Source organism: Sus scrofa, chromosome 17 (assembly GCF_000003025.6).
Source record: "Sus scrofa isolate TJ Tabasco breed Duroc chromosome 17, Sscrofa11.1, whole genome shotgun sequence".
Classification (NCBI taxonomy): domain Eukaryota; kingdom Metazoa; phylum Chordata; class Mammalia; order Artiodactyla; family Suidae; genus Sus; species Sus scrofa.
This window is the reverse complement of record NC_010459.5, coordinates 28,219,006-28,238,883: the sequence shown is the minus strand read 5'-3', so window position 1 is coordinate 28,238,883 and position 19,878 is coordinate 28,219,006. Positions and strand designations below refer to the sequence as shown.

The following is a 19,878-nucleotide window of genomic DNA, read 5'->3' as shown; positions in this document are numbered from 1 at the left end:
GGCCAAGGTGCTGACCAGACAGCCTGAGCTTTTTGGGAGGTCCTCCCCATGGGGACGCCTCGAGGGGGCAAAGCTGGAGGTTGCGACGCCTGCATCAAGGGCATGCGGGTGGGAGGCTGCGTGACGGAAGAAGCTCCAAGCACACGTGTGAAAGAAGTTGGGCCCGTGGGGCCGGAGTCGCCCTCTGACAGTGTGGTAGGTCAGGTGCAGCTCTGCCTGCTCCTGCCACTGTTCTTCCCCACCCTGGCCCCAATTCCAGGAGGACCTAAATCGAGCTAAACAATAACAGGGAACAAACAGGCTTTTTCCACAGAGCTAAGTAATAAGCTAAATTCATGCTCAATAAACGGGAGGCATGGTGACTCAGAAAGAAAGGGGCCACGCCCCCTCCTTCGCCAGCTATAGGCTTCAGTGGAGGGAGAGGAGACTCTAATCTTTGGATGAAAATGGAGTTCTGATTATCGCATGAAATGAAACTGGACATTTTATTCAATTAAGACCATGTTTTCTGATGTTGAGTGACCCCCACACACAACTGCAACTAAAATTGACCAGAAGAGGAGTTCCCGTCGTGGCGCAGTGGTAACGAATCCGACTAGGAATCATGAGGTTGCGGGTTCGGTCCCTGCCTGCTCAGTGGGTTAAGGATCTGGCGTTGCCGTGAGCTGAGGTGTAGGTTGCAGACAAGGCTTGGATCCCGTGTTGCTGTGGCTGTGGTGTAGGCCGGCGGCTACAGCTCTGGTTAGACCCCTAGCCTGGGAACCTCCATATGCCTCGGGTGCAGCCCTAAAAGGACAAAAGACAAAAAAAAAAAAAATTGACTAGAAGAGTCTCAGGACTTGCCCACTTTCTGCTGGGTGCAGGAGAAAACCTTGGATGTATTCCCAAGGCGGTGGACGGCAGAAATCACGGGGCTTCGTGATTACTCCGAGACCTGCTGGCTTGATATTCAGTTACCTGACTGGACCTCTCCTAACCTCAGTTTCCCCCCACCCCCCCGGGAAATGGAGCAAAATGACACACAAACTTCTGTGCATTCACGGCAAGATAATCCCCACAGGCACAGAACACAGAGCCTGGCACAGGCGACCAGGCAACCACCCAAACAACACTCTAGGATACGCATGACATGCGAGAACACCCACAACATCCTAAGTGAAAATGCCTGTTTCAAAACACTGTGGGCATATGACCTCATATTTAATTGCCTGTATGTTTTTTTTTTTTTTCACAGAAAATAATCTAGAAGGCATCAGAACATTAACAAAAGTCATCTATACAGACAGGACTGCAGATTTCATCCCTTTTCTCTTTCTGTTTTCTCCTAAAATTTTTACCATCCATATGCACTGCTTTTATAAGGACATACATTATTTTCATCAAGGGGGAAAGACATAACTTCCCTAGTCGGGCGTCTGCAGCTGTAATCATCCCCTTTGTCATTTCATATCCCCAGCTACTTTAAAATACACAAAGCAAAGCTTCCTGTTGGCCGTGCCTTTCCTCCCCGAAGGCGGATTCTGAAGAAGCCACTTAGCTGCGAAGGCCGGCTCCTGCCTGCGAGCTCAGGTCCACCCGGGAGCCCAGCTTGGCGGCCGCATCCAGAGCTCAGCAGCCGCAGCTGATGAATCCCGGGGCACTTCTGGACCTCTGCAGCATTCATTACCCTGGCTCTGCAGGAAACAGAAGGCATTTTTTCCCCCTCCTACTGGGCTGTGGCAAGAATACCGATCGGCATCCAGAAAACCCTCGGAATTTTTTTTTTTTTTCCTGCTGAGAGATTTTTTTAAAAGCAATAACATTACTAGAGATGGCCTGAAGCGATGGACATGCTGGTCTGAAAACCAGAAAGTCCTCCATGTCACTCCTGGGGTCTGGACGGGCATTTCCTGTGCTGCCAGGGCTCTCAGAAATGTCCATGCAGGCCCCGGAGAGGCTGATGAGCCAGAGGGGGTGAGGCAGGGAAGATAAGGGCAGGAGAGATTTGCTTTTAGAAAAATCTCCACTTTCAAAAGACCTGCAGGTTTGGAGTTCCCGTCTTGGCTCAGTGGTTAACGAATCTGACTAGGGCTCATGAGGTTGAGGGTTCAATCCCTGGCCTCGATCAGTGGGTTAAGGATCCAGTGTTGCTGTGAGCTATGGTGTAGGTTGCAGACACAGCTCGGCTGGGAGCTGGCATTGCTGTGGCTCTGGCGTAGGCCGGCGGCTATAGCTTTGATTAGATCCCTAGCGTGGGAACCTCCATATGCCACGGGTGCGGCCCAAGAAAAGACAAAAAGACAAAAAAATAAATAATTAAAAAGAGCTGCAGGTTTGATTGGTGGTACACTGCCTGACCAGTGTGTGGCGCTCTCTCAAAGCAGTGGGAAAGCTCCACTCCTGAAACTGAAGGAACAGCCCCATTTATGGCCCATCCATGGCCTTCGATTGACCAGCAGTTCACCACTTACTGCGGGGATGCTGGGCTTGACCTGAGCACGAGAGTACAAAATGGGGCCGCACTTGAGAGGATGGTTTGGAAGTGTCTCAAAATGTTAAACATCGAGTTTCCATGTGATCCAGCACTTCTACTCCGAGGTATAACACCCAAAAGAAACGAAAACACACATCTACATGAAGACCTGTGCACAAATGTTCAGAACAGTATTCACAGCAGCCACAGAGGGGAATTGACACAAGTGTCCATCAACGGATGAATGGATAAATAAAATGTAGTATGTCCAAGCGACAGAATACTATTCAGCAATTAAACAGGAATTAAATACCGATACAAACGCCAAAATGAATGAACCTTGAAAATATCCCCAGTGAAAAAAAGACAGTCACAAAATGCCACATATTATACAATTCCATGTATGCGAAATGCCCAGAAAAGGTAAATCAATAGAAGCAGAAAGTCAATTAGTAGTTACCTAGGCTAGGGGTGGGGGTACCGGGAGTGACCACTAATGGGTTTCTTTTTGAGTGATAAAAATATTCTCAAATTAGACGATGATGGCTGCCCAACTCTGCTTTTATATTGAAAAAAAACAATAAATTGTTCAGTTTAAATAAGTGAACTGTATGGCTTCTGATTTATATCTCAGTAAAGCTGCTGGTGGAGGAGGGAGCGGATGGAAGAAGATGGAAGGGGAAGAGAGAGAGAGACTATCCTACAATATCTATCCTAGAAAATGATGATCAGATATAGGATTGATTTCTGACAATACTGAGATGCTGAGAAGTAATTTCACTGTTTACAATTTCTTATCACACCCTAAAGACCGCATTTTGCCACTCTGTCGCAGTCCAGTTTCTCAAGTGTCCAGGCTTGCCCATGGTGGGTACACCACCAGTACCCACCCTGACCACCTGTCACCTCCCAAGCAAACTTCAGTCCCTCGTCCCAGACATTTACGTGAGGACTTTCTAACAACACTGTGAAGTACACACATCCTGGAACTGAATCTTGAGAAGTGGATAATGTCACCTCCTTACAGGATTATTATTTTTTCCCACCATTTCCAGCGGACACCACTATCATTTCAAAAGGTTTGTAACAACAAGCTGGCACAAGAGAGAAAGAGGTGCAGACGGCCTGGAACAGCTATTGTCCCCAAACTGACCCCAGGGCTCTAACCTAGACCCCTACATCTGCTCCATCCCAGCCAAGCCCAGCCAAGGTCAGGCTGGCACAGGAGCAAACCCCTCAGCCAAAAGGAAAATCCAGACTGTGCTGGGGGAAAGCCAACTCTCTGTGGGTCACCCTTGGATTATATAGCAGATGCCAAAGATCTAGGAGATTCCAAAAGGTCTCTGTCAGGCCATCTTCCTTTTCTGTGGTTTGATTTTCCTACAAGAAGCCATGATATCAGTACCTGAACATTTTACAAGAGAACATATGTCGTGATTCAGGTGTTGGCATTCAACTGCGGGTTTGAAGGAGCCTTTGGACAAGTCACACGCCCTCCCTCCTGCAAGCTTGTTTTCTTATGCACATTGAGGACAATGGGAGCTGTAACTATTTACAAGTGCTGGTGTGAGGATTAAATGAGATCATTCTTGGGAAGCCTTGAGCAAGAGCTAAAGAGCTGTCAGTAATAGTAGTAGTAGTTGTTGTGTATTACTACTCTGTAACCTTTCTAAGGGGAGGAATTTGATAACAGTGAGAATAAAACAGTGATTTATGGCCTTCTCATACATACACATACATTATACAAATACTTAAGTAGATACAAGAGAATCGGAAAGAAATGATCATAGAACTTGTATTCTTTGTGTGGAAAAAAAAAGAGCACAGGAAGGAATTTATGTAAATTATTCTAAGAACGTCAGAGAAAAGGGTTCACCATAAATTGGAAATGTGTTTCCCATAGGTAGTGTAAATTGTTGGGAAGTGGCTTGAAAAAGCAAACAGGACTCACAGTGGTGATTGAAAGTGAGTTGATTTCATTTCAAGAAAATATCACCATGGGCACATTAATAATGGTCAGGGCATAAATGAGGCTGAAAAATACAGGTTTGCATTTTTTAGAAACTTCCACCAGGCAGATACTAAAAGGCAAATTTAAACACACACACACACACACACACACACACACACACACACGAAAGTACAACCAAGGGAAGGCTAATGTGGGCAGTGAAAGTTTCCAAGTTTAAGGAAGGGGTTGGGAAACAATTAAGCTGGGGAAAATCTAGCAGGTGCTGGGAGAATAATGCAATTTCCTAGGGCAGCAGATGTACAAGTGAAACAGTATCCAGTAACAGTCCATCAGATGGTAATTATAGCTGGACTGGGGAAGAACAGCCGAGATGAAAGGGGCAATTCAAAGGGTAACTGAATGCCAGACAGTGACATCTTCCTGAGAGATCACATACCAGGGAAAAGCGGGCCAGCACTTAGCTCCAAGAAGGGGGGTTAAACAAACCGTCATTTTTCTTTTGTAGAAGGACAAAGGGAAAACGGAGGCTTCAAAGAATTCATCAGTCGAAATTTAAACAGACCATCACTCATAAACAACCACACACACACACAAAAATAACAGGCATTGATCATTCTGGACATATGATTCTTGAGATGACTCTGTGATCTGAAGAATGATGGATTGATTTGGTCCAAAAATTTTTGGGAAAAAAAAAAAAAAAAGAAGAGAGAGAGATGAATTCACAGGGTAATTCTCTGAATACGCTAAGCCAAGATGGAGAACCAAAGCGATCTGAGTGGATGATGGGAAGCATCTCTTGATACCGAAGCAAGGGTGGGAGCTTTTTAAGTTCAAAGCAGATTTGCTGGTGTTTCATATCACAAGGAAAAGTCGTTTCAAATCCCAGTCTTGGAAGGGAAACCATGCTTTGGACCAAACACACTCCCTCCCAAGAGATCCTGACCCCAGTGCATCTGTTCTTTCCAAGTCCCGCTCTTGCTCTCGGGGGCCAGTCCACCCTCCCCATCCCTGCTTTAACCAGCCCAGAGAGATCCCATGTAATACTGAGAGCTGACTGTAAGCCCCCTGAGGGCAGGGACCCTGTCACAGCCACCTAGGTCCTTCTCATGTGGACTATGGTCAGAAAAATCCTCTCTTATCCGTAACACTCTACCTGTTAACTGTGGAGATGTGATGACTCTTGAGGGCCTACCTCTAATATGTGATGAGAATCACTGACATTTTTCCAAGCCCTACCTTGTCACGTAATACAGGGACGGCTGTCAAGTGATATGAACGACAGGGACGTCTCTGTGGCCGGGACACCTACCATCCAAGCCAGACAGCAGCGAGGGGGTCTCGGGGTGGGAGGGGGGCACATTTCCCTGCCACGCAGTCATGAATTTCAATCACTGCTGACTTGTGCCAGATTCAAATTGGCAACCCACCGAGATGAAACGTTTTCTATCCCATTATTCATGGCTGGAGTGTTCTGCCCTCTTGAAGCCTGGCTTCCTAGGTGAAAGTGAAGAAATGGACGGTCAGTCTGAGTTGGCTTAAATGGGATAAAAGGTATGAAAGGCCAGGGGCCAGCCAGAGCCATGTGCAGCCACGTGAGGGAGCTGAGGGTCCCGCATGAAGCTCCAGGCTCCAGGGAGGGTGAAACTTAGAGGACAAAAAGGAATTCGTTTAGTAAAACAATCACTTAACCTCACTCAGTTCAACGGCTGCTGTACTATTTGCTCTGCTCAGAAATCAATGAGCTTAGGACCCCATAGAAATTCCTTCTAAAAATTTTCCATCTGTCTCAGATAATCAGCCTAAAACACTAAATCCACCTAAAATGTTTTTTCTTTTTTTTAAATTGTGAATCATGGAATGGAGCATTTTAATGCTGGAACATCTAGGCTCTTCCCATGTGGATTATGCTCTCGATAATCCTTTGGCCAAACTTCTAAGATTTCTAGATTTTCACTAAATCTTGTTTGCTAAACCTAAATCTTTACTAAAATCTTCTCAAGAATGAGTACAGCTAGAGTTCCCCTGTGGTGCAGCAGGTTAAGGATCCTGCGTTGTCACTGCAGCAGCTCAGGTCGATGCCGTGGTGCAGGATCGTTGATACCTGGCCAGGAATTTCTGCATGCCGAGAGCAAGGCCAAGGCTGGGGGCAGGGGAGAAGGAGTACAACAAGCAGCAGTAAAGTGCTCCTTAAAAACTAAGAATTTGGGAGTTTCTGTAGTGGCGCAGTAGAAACGAATCTGACTAGGAACCATGAGGTTGCGGGTTCAATCCCTGGCCTCACGTAGTGAGTTAAGGATCTGGCGTTGCTGTGGCTGTGGTGTAGACTGGCAGCTATAGTTCCAATTCGACCCCTAGCCTGGGACCTCCAAATGCCGTGAGTGAGGCCCTAAAAAGAAAAAAACAAGTAAGAATTCATCAGTATGATAACACAGCACAGAGTGGTGGGTACCAAGCATCAGCCACATCCACATGGTAAGTGGCTGTCTTCCTGAAGTAGGGATTTAAAAATCCATTCTCTGCTATGTCTTAAAACAAGCCAGGGCCTTGGGGGAACACAGCACAGAGATGGCCACAGCAAAGGTTATTAAGTGTAAGCAATGGGAGTTCCCGTCATGGCTCAGTGGGAAGGAATCTGACTAGTATCCATGAGGAGGCAGGTTCAATCCCTGACCTCACTCACTGGATTAAGAATCCGGCATTGCTGTGAGCTGTGGTGTAAATCAAAGACATGGCTCAGATCTAGCGTTGCTGTAGCTGTGGTGTAGACCAGTGGCTGTAGCTCTGATTTGATCCCTAGCCTGGGAACCTCCATATGCTGCAGTTGCAGCCCTAAGAAGACAAAAAATAAAATTAAAAAAATAGACGGAAGCAATGATTTCAACTTGTAGCAACCTGGGAAGTTATGATAGAATTGTTTTAAATGAAACAAAACATATTCTCCAGCCTTCTCCAGACCAGGAGCTCCAGCTCACCCCAAAGTCGTTTAACTCTGTATACTCCCAGGGGTGGGGAGGGATGGGGAGGCTCATGAGGTTCAGAAAAACTGCTCTTGGTACCCAGGGCATACCACTCAGACCCTCCCCCTGCCGCCCCAGGACCAGCTGAAGGAGCTGGAGCCATGGACTGCCACCGACGTGATGTGTGAGGGTTTCTCCTGGGCCAGCTGCATGGTCTATCCAAACTCAAAGGCATCTCAGCAGTGGTTGCAAATGGCAGCATCTCTCACGCAGAGGCTGCATCCCTCTGCTTTGCACCTGTGACCCCCTTGCCTGGAATCAGCATGGCACCATATAGCTATGACAGAAAGAGATAGAGCCACCCTCCCTGACTCTGTGCCATCTCTCGGCTCTCATCCCAAAGGGCCCATTCCCAGGATCTCCACATACCATCAGGTCCCCCCACCCCTGCCCTGGAGGCCTAGCCCCTTCAGAGATGGGCTCTGGCCCTTTCATGTCTGCAGTGGATAGGGCATGAGTGATGCTCTTGGTCCTGCTACCTAAGGACACACATGTGGTCCTGGGTGATGTGCTACGTGCCTGCTTCAAAGTGACAAGGGAGGAAGGGGAAGTGGGTGGGGATGTGGAGGAGCTTGACACTGTCAGAGATGAGTGCCCAGGACATGGGCGCTGTAGGGCGGCTCACCGTGGGGGCTGACACACAGCCCACCTGCATTCAGAAGCTTTTAGAGCAATTGGACAGAGTAATTCTGTGCCTGTTAAACCCAATAACAACATAATAGGACTTGAACTGTGTTTTTTAAAAATCTCCTCCTTTTAGGAATTCATGTTTTACAAAACTATCAGTATGAGGGATTGTACATTAAAAAAAAAAAAAAAAGACAGGGTCCCTCACTCAGACTGAATGAGAAGCCCTGCTTCACCCAATTCTCTCTACTTTTGTGTCCGCTTCACATTTTTCATAAGGAAGCACTGGGACTCTATCCAAATACAAATTCAGAACAGAAAATAAATATACATTCATTTTTTTGTTTTGCAAATATAAAAAAGGTAAGTGTAGGACTTAGAGTAGCCTGGGTCACAGTGAGCAGCTGCCTCTGACCTGGGCCTTTGTGGACCCCCCTCCTCCCCTTGTAAAGCAGGAGCTGGAGTCAGTGAGATGACACACTTCTTCCTGCAACACTGGGGTTTGTCACGGTTGTTGATTTGAGCACCAGCTCTGATGAGCAACTCTAGCTAAATGTTTGGAGAGTTTCAACCTTGCACTTTCCTCTTTTGTCCCTGACAAAGGACAAAGGTCAGCCCACTAAAGGGATTCCTCTCCACGTCATTCACGTGGGAGTGAGCACGAACAGTACGGGCTTATATGTAAGTCAGCCTAAGCCACGCTTCCAGTGAAGGGACTGAACACGGCTGTGGGTGTACGGCTGTTCACAAGTGCATGTTCGTTTAAAGCGAAATCTAGGTCCTGTTTCTGTCCCTTTTCCTAAGCTGGTATTCCGAGGCGCGCGTTTTAAGGCCAACCCCCCTGCCACCCAGGGCAGCTAAGACGTTCCTATTCATGACCCTGCATCCCCGCGGAGAAGTGAACAAACCCAGCTCATGACTGACTCAACCGGCTTCAATGCAGCTGGATCTATTATCTCAAACCCGAAAGCAAAACAGGATGGGAAGGCGAGTCTGCTTTGGAGCAAGGAGTGTGGGCGACCCCAGAATGATGCTTGGGAGGCATCCTCGGGGGGGGGGGTGACGACGGGGTGTCACGAGGGATTGCGCGGGGCCGGGGGTCGTTGCGAAGGCCCCACCCGAGAAAGGGGCCGCGGGGCGCCCCCAAAAGGCCAGTAATTACGGAGAAGCCACCGGGCTCCGCGCAGCAGCGCCGCCCCATCCGCCACGCCCGCCCGCGCTGGCACTGCGCCCCGCCTGCCGCCGCCTGCTACCCACCGGGTCCTTGGAGACCTCCTTTGATGGAGCGTTGATGCCAAGCTTTTCCAGGGGATAGACAATCTGTCGTCGGGGCCGCACGGGAACCAAGAAGTGGAGGGCGGATGTCAGCGAGTGGGCGCTGGGGCTCTGGACCTGGGGGACAGCGACCTCGATGTTAGGGAAGATCGGGGGAGCAGAGCGCAGATGCCTGCTCGGCTTGACAAATACAAAACTCCCCACCCGGCCAAAGCCGGGAGGGGGGAAAATCAGCAAATACACCAACATACTCTTCGAGCAGAGGAATGAATCGTAGATAATGCCTGACACTAATGAAGATAATTACGGGAGTAATTGCATTACTATCTCTGTGGGAATGACAGATAAACAAGTGGTTTGGTTTATGGGATTTTTTCAGCGCAAGTATTTTCCCCAGGAGGATATTCTTCTCTATGGTGATCATGAATCAGCTTGATTTGACCCCATTAAGCTGTGTTATCTGTGTCCTGGTAACCTTTGCGCGTTTGGCAGGAGCTGCTTTACAGAGGCACATAGATTAAAATGTCATCCGAGGGGCAAGAGGGTGCAAATGTGAAAATCCTCCTGTTTGTGAAAGTCACAGCTACTTCAGCCGAGCCTTTGTCGATAAAATGATAAAATAAATGTTTTAAAACAAAAGAATGAAACCAGAGAGGGTGGGGGTGGGCGGCCCAGATCAGATTATTCTAATTTCTATTAATACTAAATTATAAACTGGATTTATGCTTACTGAAAAGGGGCTTTGAGAAATCATGTTTTAGGAGAATGCTTTATTAATTTTATCCAATTTTTAAACTTGGCAGAGAAAACAGCGTGGTGATCTTTATTTCCTTGACATTTATGAAATCTTAGCGGTTTGGGTGAAACCAGCTCAGGCTACTTCAACCTTTTAAATCTCAAGAGTTAAACTGTCAAATCCCAAATTTTTAATGATACGTTTACTGAGTTTAAACTGGAAACCAAAGAAAGCAAAATGGAACTGTAGATGTAGTTTAATACATAAGATGCTTTACATATGACTTAATGCTGTTCTAAAAATAGCCCCAGCCCTTTCCAAGAGCTTCTTCAAGTGATTTCTAAAATCCTTTACCATTGAACTTCACTGCCTGATTTTACACTGAAAAATAGGACCTGGGACTCTCTAGCCAAAGCTGTGTTTTTAAGCCTGGAAGATCTTTCAGTGCATGTTCTGGCAGGACAATGTGGAGAAAATTGTCTTCATAATGCCAGCAAAAAGCTCACTCTTACTGCAGTCAGTTGGGGATTTATAGCTGAATTCAGAGATTTTACCTACATTATTTGGTATTGCTTCTTGCACTCATTTAAATGTACATGTGCAGGAGTTCCCATCGTGGCTTACTGGTTAACAAACCCAACTAGCATCCATGAGGATGCAGGTTCAATCCCCAGCCTCGATCAGTGGGTTAAAGATCTGGCGTTGCTGGGAGCTGTGGTGCAGGTCACAGATGAGGCTAGGATCCTGTGTTGCTGTGGCTATGGTGCGGGTGGCGTCAACCCCTCTGATTCGACCCCTAGCCTGGGAACCTCCATATGCCCTGGGTGTGGCCCTAAAAAAAAAAAAGATAAAAAGACAAAAAAAAAAATACATGTACATCTGTAAATCAACGAGAGGTGCAGACTGAGAGGAAACATAAATCTATGTGATACATACAATCGTACTACATGGTCCTAATTCTATACCATGGGGGGAAATACATACACATCAATGAGCTCAATTTAAGGCACTCTTTTGATGATGGACGCAATAGGACGTTCCAACTGCTGGGCACATGCAGGCACCATTTTGAATAAAACTAATTCAATATCACAACCTGAAGGTCACCAAACTGGCATTTGCTCAAATGTGAAGTAAAAGGAAACTATGCAGGACCAAGATTTTCAGACACAAGTGTCACCTTCCCACGTCCCAAGTTCAAATCTGGGGCACTCAGGTTGCTGAAATGCTACATTTTGATAGGAAAACAATCATCACTTAGGGCACATTCTATATCCACGACCAAGCTTTTCCGTGTTTTTCTCTCTTTCTCCCCCATTCTTGCTGTTCTTCTCCAAAAGGCATTTGTTAAATAAGACACACTGATAAATTTACTGTTATGTGTATATTTTTAACTTGGATAATTTTAGGCTGGTTTTAACGTCTATAATTAAGATCATTGAAAAATCCTCATAGCTCACCGTGATAATTTAGAAAAACACTGTGATAATGTCAGACTCTAGGTAGAGGCTGAGAATGGTGTTGGTCATGAACAAGATCTAATGGGGCAACTCTTGCCTAGTGGAAGGGTTCAGATTCAACACCCGTCAAGTCTGCATCGAGTGGAGGACCCACACTGCAGGTGACAGAGGGCCAACTTATAGGAAAGAACAGCTTGGGGAATCCAACTCCAAGAGGCCCATGCCTATAACTAAAGCAGGACACTGTGTGTGTGTGTGTGTGTGTGTGTGTGTGTGTGTGTGTGTGGTGTATGTGTAACTGTTCCAGGCACTGGGGGAACAGCTCTGGACAGGACAAACACTGCCAACTTCATGGCACAGGCTACGATGTTAAGGAGTGAAAAGAGCTATGAGGGAGACTCAAGCAGGGGATGTGGAAGCAAGAGCTGGCTCCTTGTGCGTGTGTGTTACAGAAGTATGGCTCCACAGAAATGCCACAAGTATTATGCACACATAGATGTATTTACCACGTAAAGATTGTGTCAGTATCACGTACCTGCCCTGTTTATCTGTCACTTTCACGGGGGTTATAGTGCTCACCTGGAATGCCTTGCTGCCGTGACAGCACCCCAGTCTTAAGGACTGAACTGATTTATTCCCCGGGTTCAGTACTAGAACGTTCTGTGCTTCAGGAACGAGATAGGACGTTTCGGCATCCGCTAATGCACGTAAGAAATAATTTGATTCTCACACCCCTTAGTGTGTTTTTCCATGGCTTTTGGTCTGTTTTTTTCGTTGTTGTTGTCGTTGATATGGAAAAGCCAACAAATTGTTCTACTAATTATATGGGTTGTGACGGTTTCAGAAATTCAGAGCCTTCCGGATTTTCACTGTGGTGTTAAGAAAAGGGCCAAACAGGGTATGGCCATGTGAAATTCAGAGCCACGTCATAATCAAAATCCCCGGCGTGTGGATGACATGAAATGTGGCACAGGACGCAAATGATACCGTGGATGCGGATCTGCTGGAAAAGTGAATTAGGACCCTCTCTTACCTTGCCTTCCGTAGACTGTGGGTACACAGGGTAGTAGAGACAGGACTTAAATCCTAAACGGAGGATCTCCTTTAGGAAGAACTTGGTGTAGTGTCGGAAAATGGGATTCAGAGCAAAGTGATACAGGTGTCCGTGTTCTTCGCGCTGGTGGTGACTGAAATAGATGAAATCCTCAATGTTGTAGTGGGATCGTATGTACTCTATATCCTGAAACAGGTGGGAAAGGACATCTAAGAATGTTTTCACACGTTAGTAGGTGCAAACTATGACATTTAGAGTGGATGAGCAATGAGGTCCTACTGTACAGCACCCGGAACTGTATCCAGGCTCCTGGGATAGACCACGATGGAAGATAACATGAGAAGGAGAATGTGTATATGTGCGTGCCTGGGTCACTCTGCTGTATGGCAGAAATTGGCACAACACTGTACATCAACTACATTTTAATAAAACATTAATTAAAAATAAAAGGATGTTTCAGCAAATGGCATACGTTTTCTGGGAAATGTCACTTAAAAATTACTGGAAGCGCAACAGTAAGAAATGTGTTTTTCTCTCCTATTATTTACTCCTTTGTCTTCATAATTTATTTTTCTTTTGGCATGCGGAAGTTCCTGGGCCAGGGATCAAACCCGTGCCACGGCAGTGACCTGAGTCACAGAAGTGACAACACCATATCCTTACTCCACTGCACCACCAGAGAACTCTCATGGTTACTTTTTTTCCCCCCCAGTTTTTAAAGCTTTATTATTAAAGTAGAGTAGATTTATAATGTGTTCATTTCTGCTGTCCAACAAAGTGATTCGGTTATAAATATACACACAGCCATTCTAATTTTTTAAAAGTTAAAAATTATGTTTCCTGGTGTTCCTGTTGTGGCTCGGTGGTTAAAGAATCTGACTAGGAACGATGAGGTTTCGGGTTCGATCCCTGGCCTTGCTCAGTGGGTTAAGGATCTGGTACTGCCGTGAGCTGTGGTGTAGTTTGCAGATGCGGCTCAAGATCCCACGTTGCTGTGGCTCTCGCGCAGGCCGGCAGCTGTAGCTCCGATTAGACCCCTAGCCTGGGAATCTCCATATGCTGCAAGTGCAGCCATAGAAAAGACAAAAAAAAATATATATATATATGTTTCCTGAAAGTCACTTGCTTTGATGGTTTACTTCTAGAGCATGGCTCGGGCTTTGGAATTTGGTCATCACAGCTTTTCTGAAAACCTAGAGAGACCTGAGTCTTTGTTGTGGCCAGGTGGCAGGACAGCAGGCTTACCCGCTGTTGGGCAAGGGGGCACCAGCCAATTGGTGTAGGACAAACACCCACCCACATCCTCTGGGTTCATTACTCTTCTCTATTCACCTATTAAGTGGAAACATGCCACCCCACAAGGCACACACTCCGGCACATGCAACTGGCTGGCCTGCAATAGATTGTGAGGTTGGGCCTTGTCCATAAACACCCCTTGAACTTTTTTATGCTTCTGAGGTCATACGTTTTTTACATGGTGGAAGGTAATTTAAAGGACCAGTGAGCAAACTGGTAAAAGAAAATCTCAGAGGGGAAGACCTAAATTGACATTTCTCCAAAGAAGACATATGAATGGCCAATAGGCACATGAAAAGATGCTCATTGTCACTACTTATTAGAGAAAGGCAAACCAAAACTCCAGTGAGGTACCAACGTACACTCATCAGAATGGCCATCATTAAAAAGTCTACAAATAACAAATGCTAGAGAGGGTAAGGAGAAAAGGGAACCCTCCTACACCATTGGTGAGAATGTAAGTTGGTGCAGACACTATGGAAAACAGTATGGAGGTTCCTCGAAAAAAATAAAAATAGATTTGTCATATGATCCAGAAATCCCACTCCTGGGCATATATATATATATATATATATATATATATATGGACAAAACTATAATTCAAAAAGATAGATGCACCCCTATGTTCATAACAGTGCTATTTACAATAGCCAAGACATGGAAACAACCTAATAGAGCATGGACAGATGAATGGATTAAGACGATATATAATACATATATATTATGAATATTATTCAACTGTAATAAAGTATGAAATGATACCATTTGCAGCAACAGGGACAGACCTAGAAATTATCATACTAAGTGAAGTAAGTCAAAGATAACTACCATATGGTATCCCTTATACATGGAATCTAAAATATGACACAAAAGAACTTATCCACAAAACAGTAACATACTCACAGACATAGAGAACAGATTTGTGTTGCCAACAGGGAGGGGCAGAGTGGGAGTTTGGGACTGGCAGATGCAAACTATCATATATAGAATGGATAAACGAGAGTTCCTACTATATAGCACAGGGAACTCTATTCAATAGCCTATGACAAACCTTAATGGAAAAGGATATGAAAAAGGACATACAGGTATAACTGAGTCACTTTGTTGTACAGCAGAAATTAATACCACATTGCATTTTTTTTCCTCGCTTTTGTAGGGACGCACCTGCAGCATATGGAGGTTCCCATGCTAGGAGTCTAATTGGAGCTACAGTTGCCTATCCCACAGCCACAGCAACACTGGATTCGAGCCACATCTGTGACCTACATCGAAGCTCATGGCAACGCTGGATCCTTAACCCACTGAGCAAGGCCAGGAATCAAACCCACAACCTCATGGTTCCTAGTCTGATTCGTTTCTGCTGTGCCATGACAGGAACTCCTAATACCACACTGTAAATCAACTCTACTTCAATAATTTTTTTTTTTTAAAGGCATATCTCAGGCAGGCTGCTCCTGCTTCTATGGGCCCATGCTGATCACCATTTTTGTCCCCCATACTGGGGCGGGGGGGAACCAGTAGCCCATTCATGCTGACTGTGCCCTCATTGCCCAGCAGTACACACTGTGGGGGTGCGGGGGCACAATCCAGGGTGAGTGTGACTCTCCCATGAGGTGTAGTAACACACCTGATATGCAGGAAAAATCAAACCAAAAATCAATTGAAGGCAAGAGATAATGGCCAAAAACTTCCCTAACATGGGAAAGGAATCACGCACTCAAATCGAGGAAGCACAACAAGTGCCATATAAAATAAACCCAAGGAGGAATACCCCAAGACACATATTAATCAAACTGACCAAAATTAAAGGCGAAAAGAAAATACTGAAAGCAGCTAGGGAAAAGAAACAAATAACATACAAGGGAACCCCAATAAGGTTATCGGCAGATTTTTCAGCAGAAACTCTTCAGGCAAGAAGGGAGTGGCATTATATACTTAACGTGACGAAAGGAAAAAACCTCCAACCAAGATTACTTTACCCAGCAAGGATTTGAGGGAGAAATCAAAAGCTTCACAGATAAGCAAAAGCTAAGAGAATTCAGCAACACTAAACCAGCCTTACTATAAATACTAAAGGAACTTCTCTAGGCAGAAAAGGCCGCAACAGGAAACAAAAATACCACAAATGACAAGGTTCACCAGTAAAGGTATATATACAGTAAAGATACAAAATCATCCATGCACAATTATACCATCAAAATCAGAAATCATGAAAAGAGGTGGGTACAAATGCAGGACACTGGAGATGAACTTGCAATTAAAAATCAATCAAAGGCAGATGGGAAAAGCACCCACTTCTAATTCTTCTTTTTTTTTTTTTTTTTTTTTTTTGTCTTTTGTCTTTTGTCTGTTGTTGTTGTTGTTGCTATTTCTTGGGCCGCTCCCGCGGCATATGGAGATTCCCAGGCTAGGGGTTGAATCGGAGCTGTAGCCACCGGCCTACAGCCAGAGCCACAGCAACGCGGGATCCGAGCCACGTATGCAACCTACACCACAGCTCACGGCAACGCCGGATCGTTAACCCACTGAGCAAGGGCAGGGACCGAACCGCAACCTCATGGTTCCTAGTCGGATTCGTTAACCACTGCGCCACGACGGGAACTCCTTCTAATTCTTCTTACTTTCCACTGTAACATTGTCCTAAATGCACACTTTTAAGAAGAGAAACTGGAGAATGCAAGAACTTGATGTACCTTGTGACTGGCTAGGATGGCGGTATAAAATTCAGGAAAATTATGAAGTTCAAGCCCCTCAAAACCCCTTGTTCTTCCAGCTTCTCCCACGAAGCACAAAGGAAAAAACGAGGGCCATTCTTGCCATGTCTGCCCTTCCCATCGGCGTGGACCCTGTAACTGCCTTCACGCCCTAAAGGCAGAGGTTTCTTTAATTACCAAGGAGATATCCTTCATTACCAAATAAAATGAGCCATAAGTGAAAGGCTGAGAAATCAATGAAAACCAAAAAGCAAAGAGCCAACAGAGGTTATTAAAGCAAAACAGCAGATAGGCCATGTGCACTTAATTTTCCTCCCACCCCAAATTCCTTAAAAGAAAAACAAAAATGAGTTTTAAAATAATGAGAGAGGGGAAGTTCCCATTGTGGTGCAGTGGAAACGAATCCGACTAAGAACCATGAGGTTGCAGGTTCAATCCCTGGCCTTGCTCCGTGGGTTAAGGATCCGGCGTTGCCGTGAGCTGTGGTGTAGGTCACAGATGCGGCTAGGATCCCGAGTTGCTGTGGCTCTGACATAGGCTGGCAGCTGTAGCTCCGATCAGACCCCTAGCCTGGGAACCTCCATATGCCATGGGTGCTGCCATAGAAACACAAAAGACAAAAATAAATTAATTAATTAAATAAATTAATTAAATAATGAGAGAGGGTGATGGGGCAAAGTTGTAAGATAGTTTTCCGCAGAAAAGGGAACGTATCATAGGTTACACCTATGGTTTTCTGCCATAGGTTACTCCTTCCTACCGTGGGCCACTCCAGGGTCCCCGTCTGCTGCCCACCAGTGCTATGTTCAAGCACCACGAAAAGCCGGAAATGGCTGCTCCCTCCCAATTGGACAGAGAGGCAGGCAGCCTCCCAGAAGCCAGAGTGATGCAGTGGAGAAGCAGATGCACACATCTGTCAGGGAGACTGTTCCAGTCTTCCTCACTGAAATTCAATCTCTCATTCATCACATGGAAGACTTTTTTTTTTCATATGCCCATGGCATATGAAAATTCCTGGGCTGGGGTCAAACTGGAGCTGTAGCTGAGGCCCATGCCCCAGCCACAGCAACACCAGATCCGAGCCGCATCTGCAACCTACACGGTAGCTCACGGCAATGCTGGATGCTTAACCCACTGTGTGAGGCTAGGGATCGAACCTGCATCCTCATGGAGACTATGTTGGACTTTTAACCTGTTGAGCCACAAGGGGAATCCATGGAGAGACTTTTGAGGAAAACTGACACACGCAAAAGATCAGAATAGAGAAACACAATTTATTCCACAGGAAACAGAGGTCAGCCAGCACAGAAAAGAGAATTTTTTTTTAAGTTCTATTCAGTGTCCTCCGAGATACCAAAAAGGATCTTGCATAAACCATAACAAACAAACTGCTACCAAAAAGGAACAATAAGAAAACAAAGAAGAGATTTGGAAGTTAAATACAAAAACTCTGAAGTTAAAATGCCAATAGAAGGTCTAGAGAATAGAACAGATGAGGCCAAACACTGAAATGGGATTCAAGGACGTCTCCTAAATGAAGAAGTACGAGATTAAAAAGCACAAGAAGAAATATAAGAGACAGTGAAGGGTCGATGCCATCTAAAAAGGGATTTAAGGAGTTCCTGTCGTGGCAGAGTGGTTAATGAATCCAACTAGGAACCATGAGGTTGTGGGTTCGATCCCTGGTCTTGCTCAGTGGGTTAAGGATCTGGCGTTCCGTGAGCTGTGGTGTAGGTCGCAGACACGACTCGGATCCCTCATTGCTGGTGTAGGCTGGCAGCTACAGCTCCCATTAGACCCCTAGCCTGGAAACCTCTACATGCCGCAGGAGCGGCCCTAGAAATGGCAAAATAAATAAATAAATAAAATAAAAAGAGATTTGAGGAGTTCCTATTGTGGCTCAGGGGTAACAAACCTGACTAGTATCCATGAGGATGTGGGTTCAATCCCTGGCCTCGCTCAGTGGGGGTTAAGGATCTGGCATTGCTGTGGCTGTGGTGTGGGCCAGCAACTGCAGCTCCGATTCGACCCCTAGCCTATGAGCTTCCATACGCTGTGGGTACGGCCCTAAAACCAAGTGGGAGGGGTTTAAGAAGAGGCGAATGGAGAAAATGAAAGGGAAGAAACAATTACTGAAATCATAGAAGAAAGTTGTTCCCAAGCTCCAAAGAGGCATAAGATACTTTTTAAGAATTTTAGGAATAAAAAGAAAAAATGAATTCTTAAGAGAGAAAGCAAACAGACATTCAATTATTTACATCAGGCTGCATTTTACCCATGATATTGGATACTAGGAGACAATGATAGTAAAAACATCAACATTATGATGAGAAATAAATTGCATACGAATTCTATACACAGCTGAATGAGTATTCAAGAGTGAGGTCAGATGAAAACCTGTAAATATGTGACTCAGACACCCTACCCCCTTCCACCTTTTCTCCAAGAATTCTCAAGAACATATTTAATCAAAACAGAAAGGGGAGTTCCCCTCGTGGCTCAGCGGGTTGAGACCCCAACAGAGTGTCTGTGACAATCCCTGGCCTCACTCAGCGGCTTAAGGATCCAGCGTTGCTGCAAGCTGCAGTGTTGGTCACAGACACAGCTTGGATCCGGTGTTGTTGTAGCTGTGGTGTAGGCCTCAGGTACAGCTCCAATTCGATCCCTAGTCTAGGAACTTCCATATGTTACAGGTGTGTCTGTAAAAAGAAAAGAGAGAAATGAATTCAAGAACAAGTGTAGTTTGAATATATTAAAGAAATAAAGCCCTATTACAGCTCAATAAACACCAAAACACATTTTAGTACATTTCAATACCCATTCATAATAAAAAAACTTTTAGTAAACTAGAAATAGGAGAGAACTTCCTTAACTTGATAAAGGGTATCTTCCAGAAGCCAGCTTCCCAGAAGGCAAGTCTCAATATTATAATTAACAGTTCTGCCTAAATTTGTTCTGTAAAATCTGCATAGGTACAAATAAATTCATAGTAAGTGTTACCAGGTTTACCTGGAAAAGAAAGACCCAAGTAAACCCATGAAAATTTAGGAAAGAAATACAAAGAAGAGAAGAGACTCCCCTACCAGACACAAAAGCATGTGGTAATGCAATAGAGATCAACAAAGAAATCCACGGGACAGGATAGCGAGTAAAAATGGACACAGGTGTGCAGAAATTTAATAATGTAAAGCAGCATTTTAAATTAGTCTGGAAAGAATGGACTACTCAGTAATGAATACTTTGGAATAGTTGGTGGTGCACTGGGAAAAAAT

The 19,878-nt window shown here is 45.2% G+C and overlaps 1 protein-coding gene across 3 annotated transcripts in view; it reads right to left on the bottom strand.

Moving 5' to 3' along the window:
* Nucleotides 1-19,878, bottom strand: part of CFAP61 (cilia and flagella associated protein 61) — a 261,717-nt gene that overhangs the window by 134,451 nt on the left and 107,388 nt on the right. For all 3 annotated transcript variants that reach the window (XR_002339864.1, XM_021077413.1, XM_021077414.1), the window contains 2 exons: nucleotides 12,576-12,782; nucleotides 9,329-9,463 (listed from right to left, as the gene is read on the bottom strand). Coding sequence is in view for 2 of the 3 variants with exons in the window: in XM_021077413.1 (XP_020933072.1) it covers nucleotides 9,329-9,463; nucleotides 12,576-12,782 (342 nt within the window). In the remaining variant the exon portion in view is untranslated. The remainder of the gene's footprint in view (nucleotides 1-9,328; nucleotides 9,464-12,575; nucleotides 12,783-19,878) is intronic.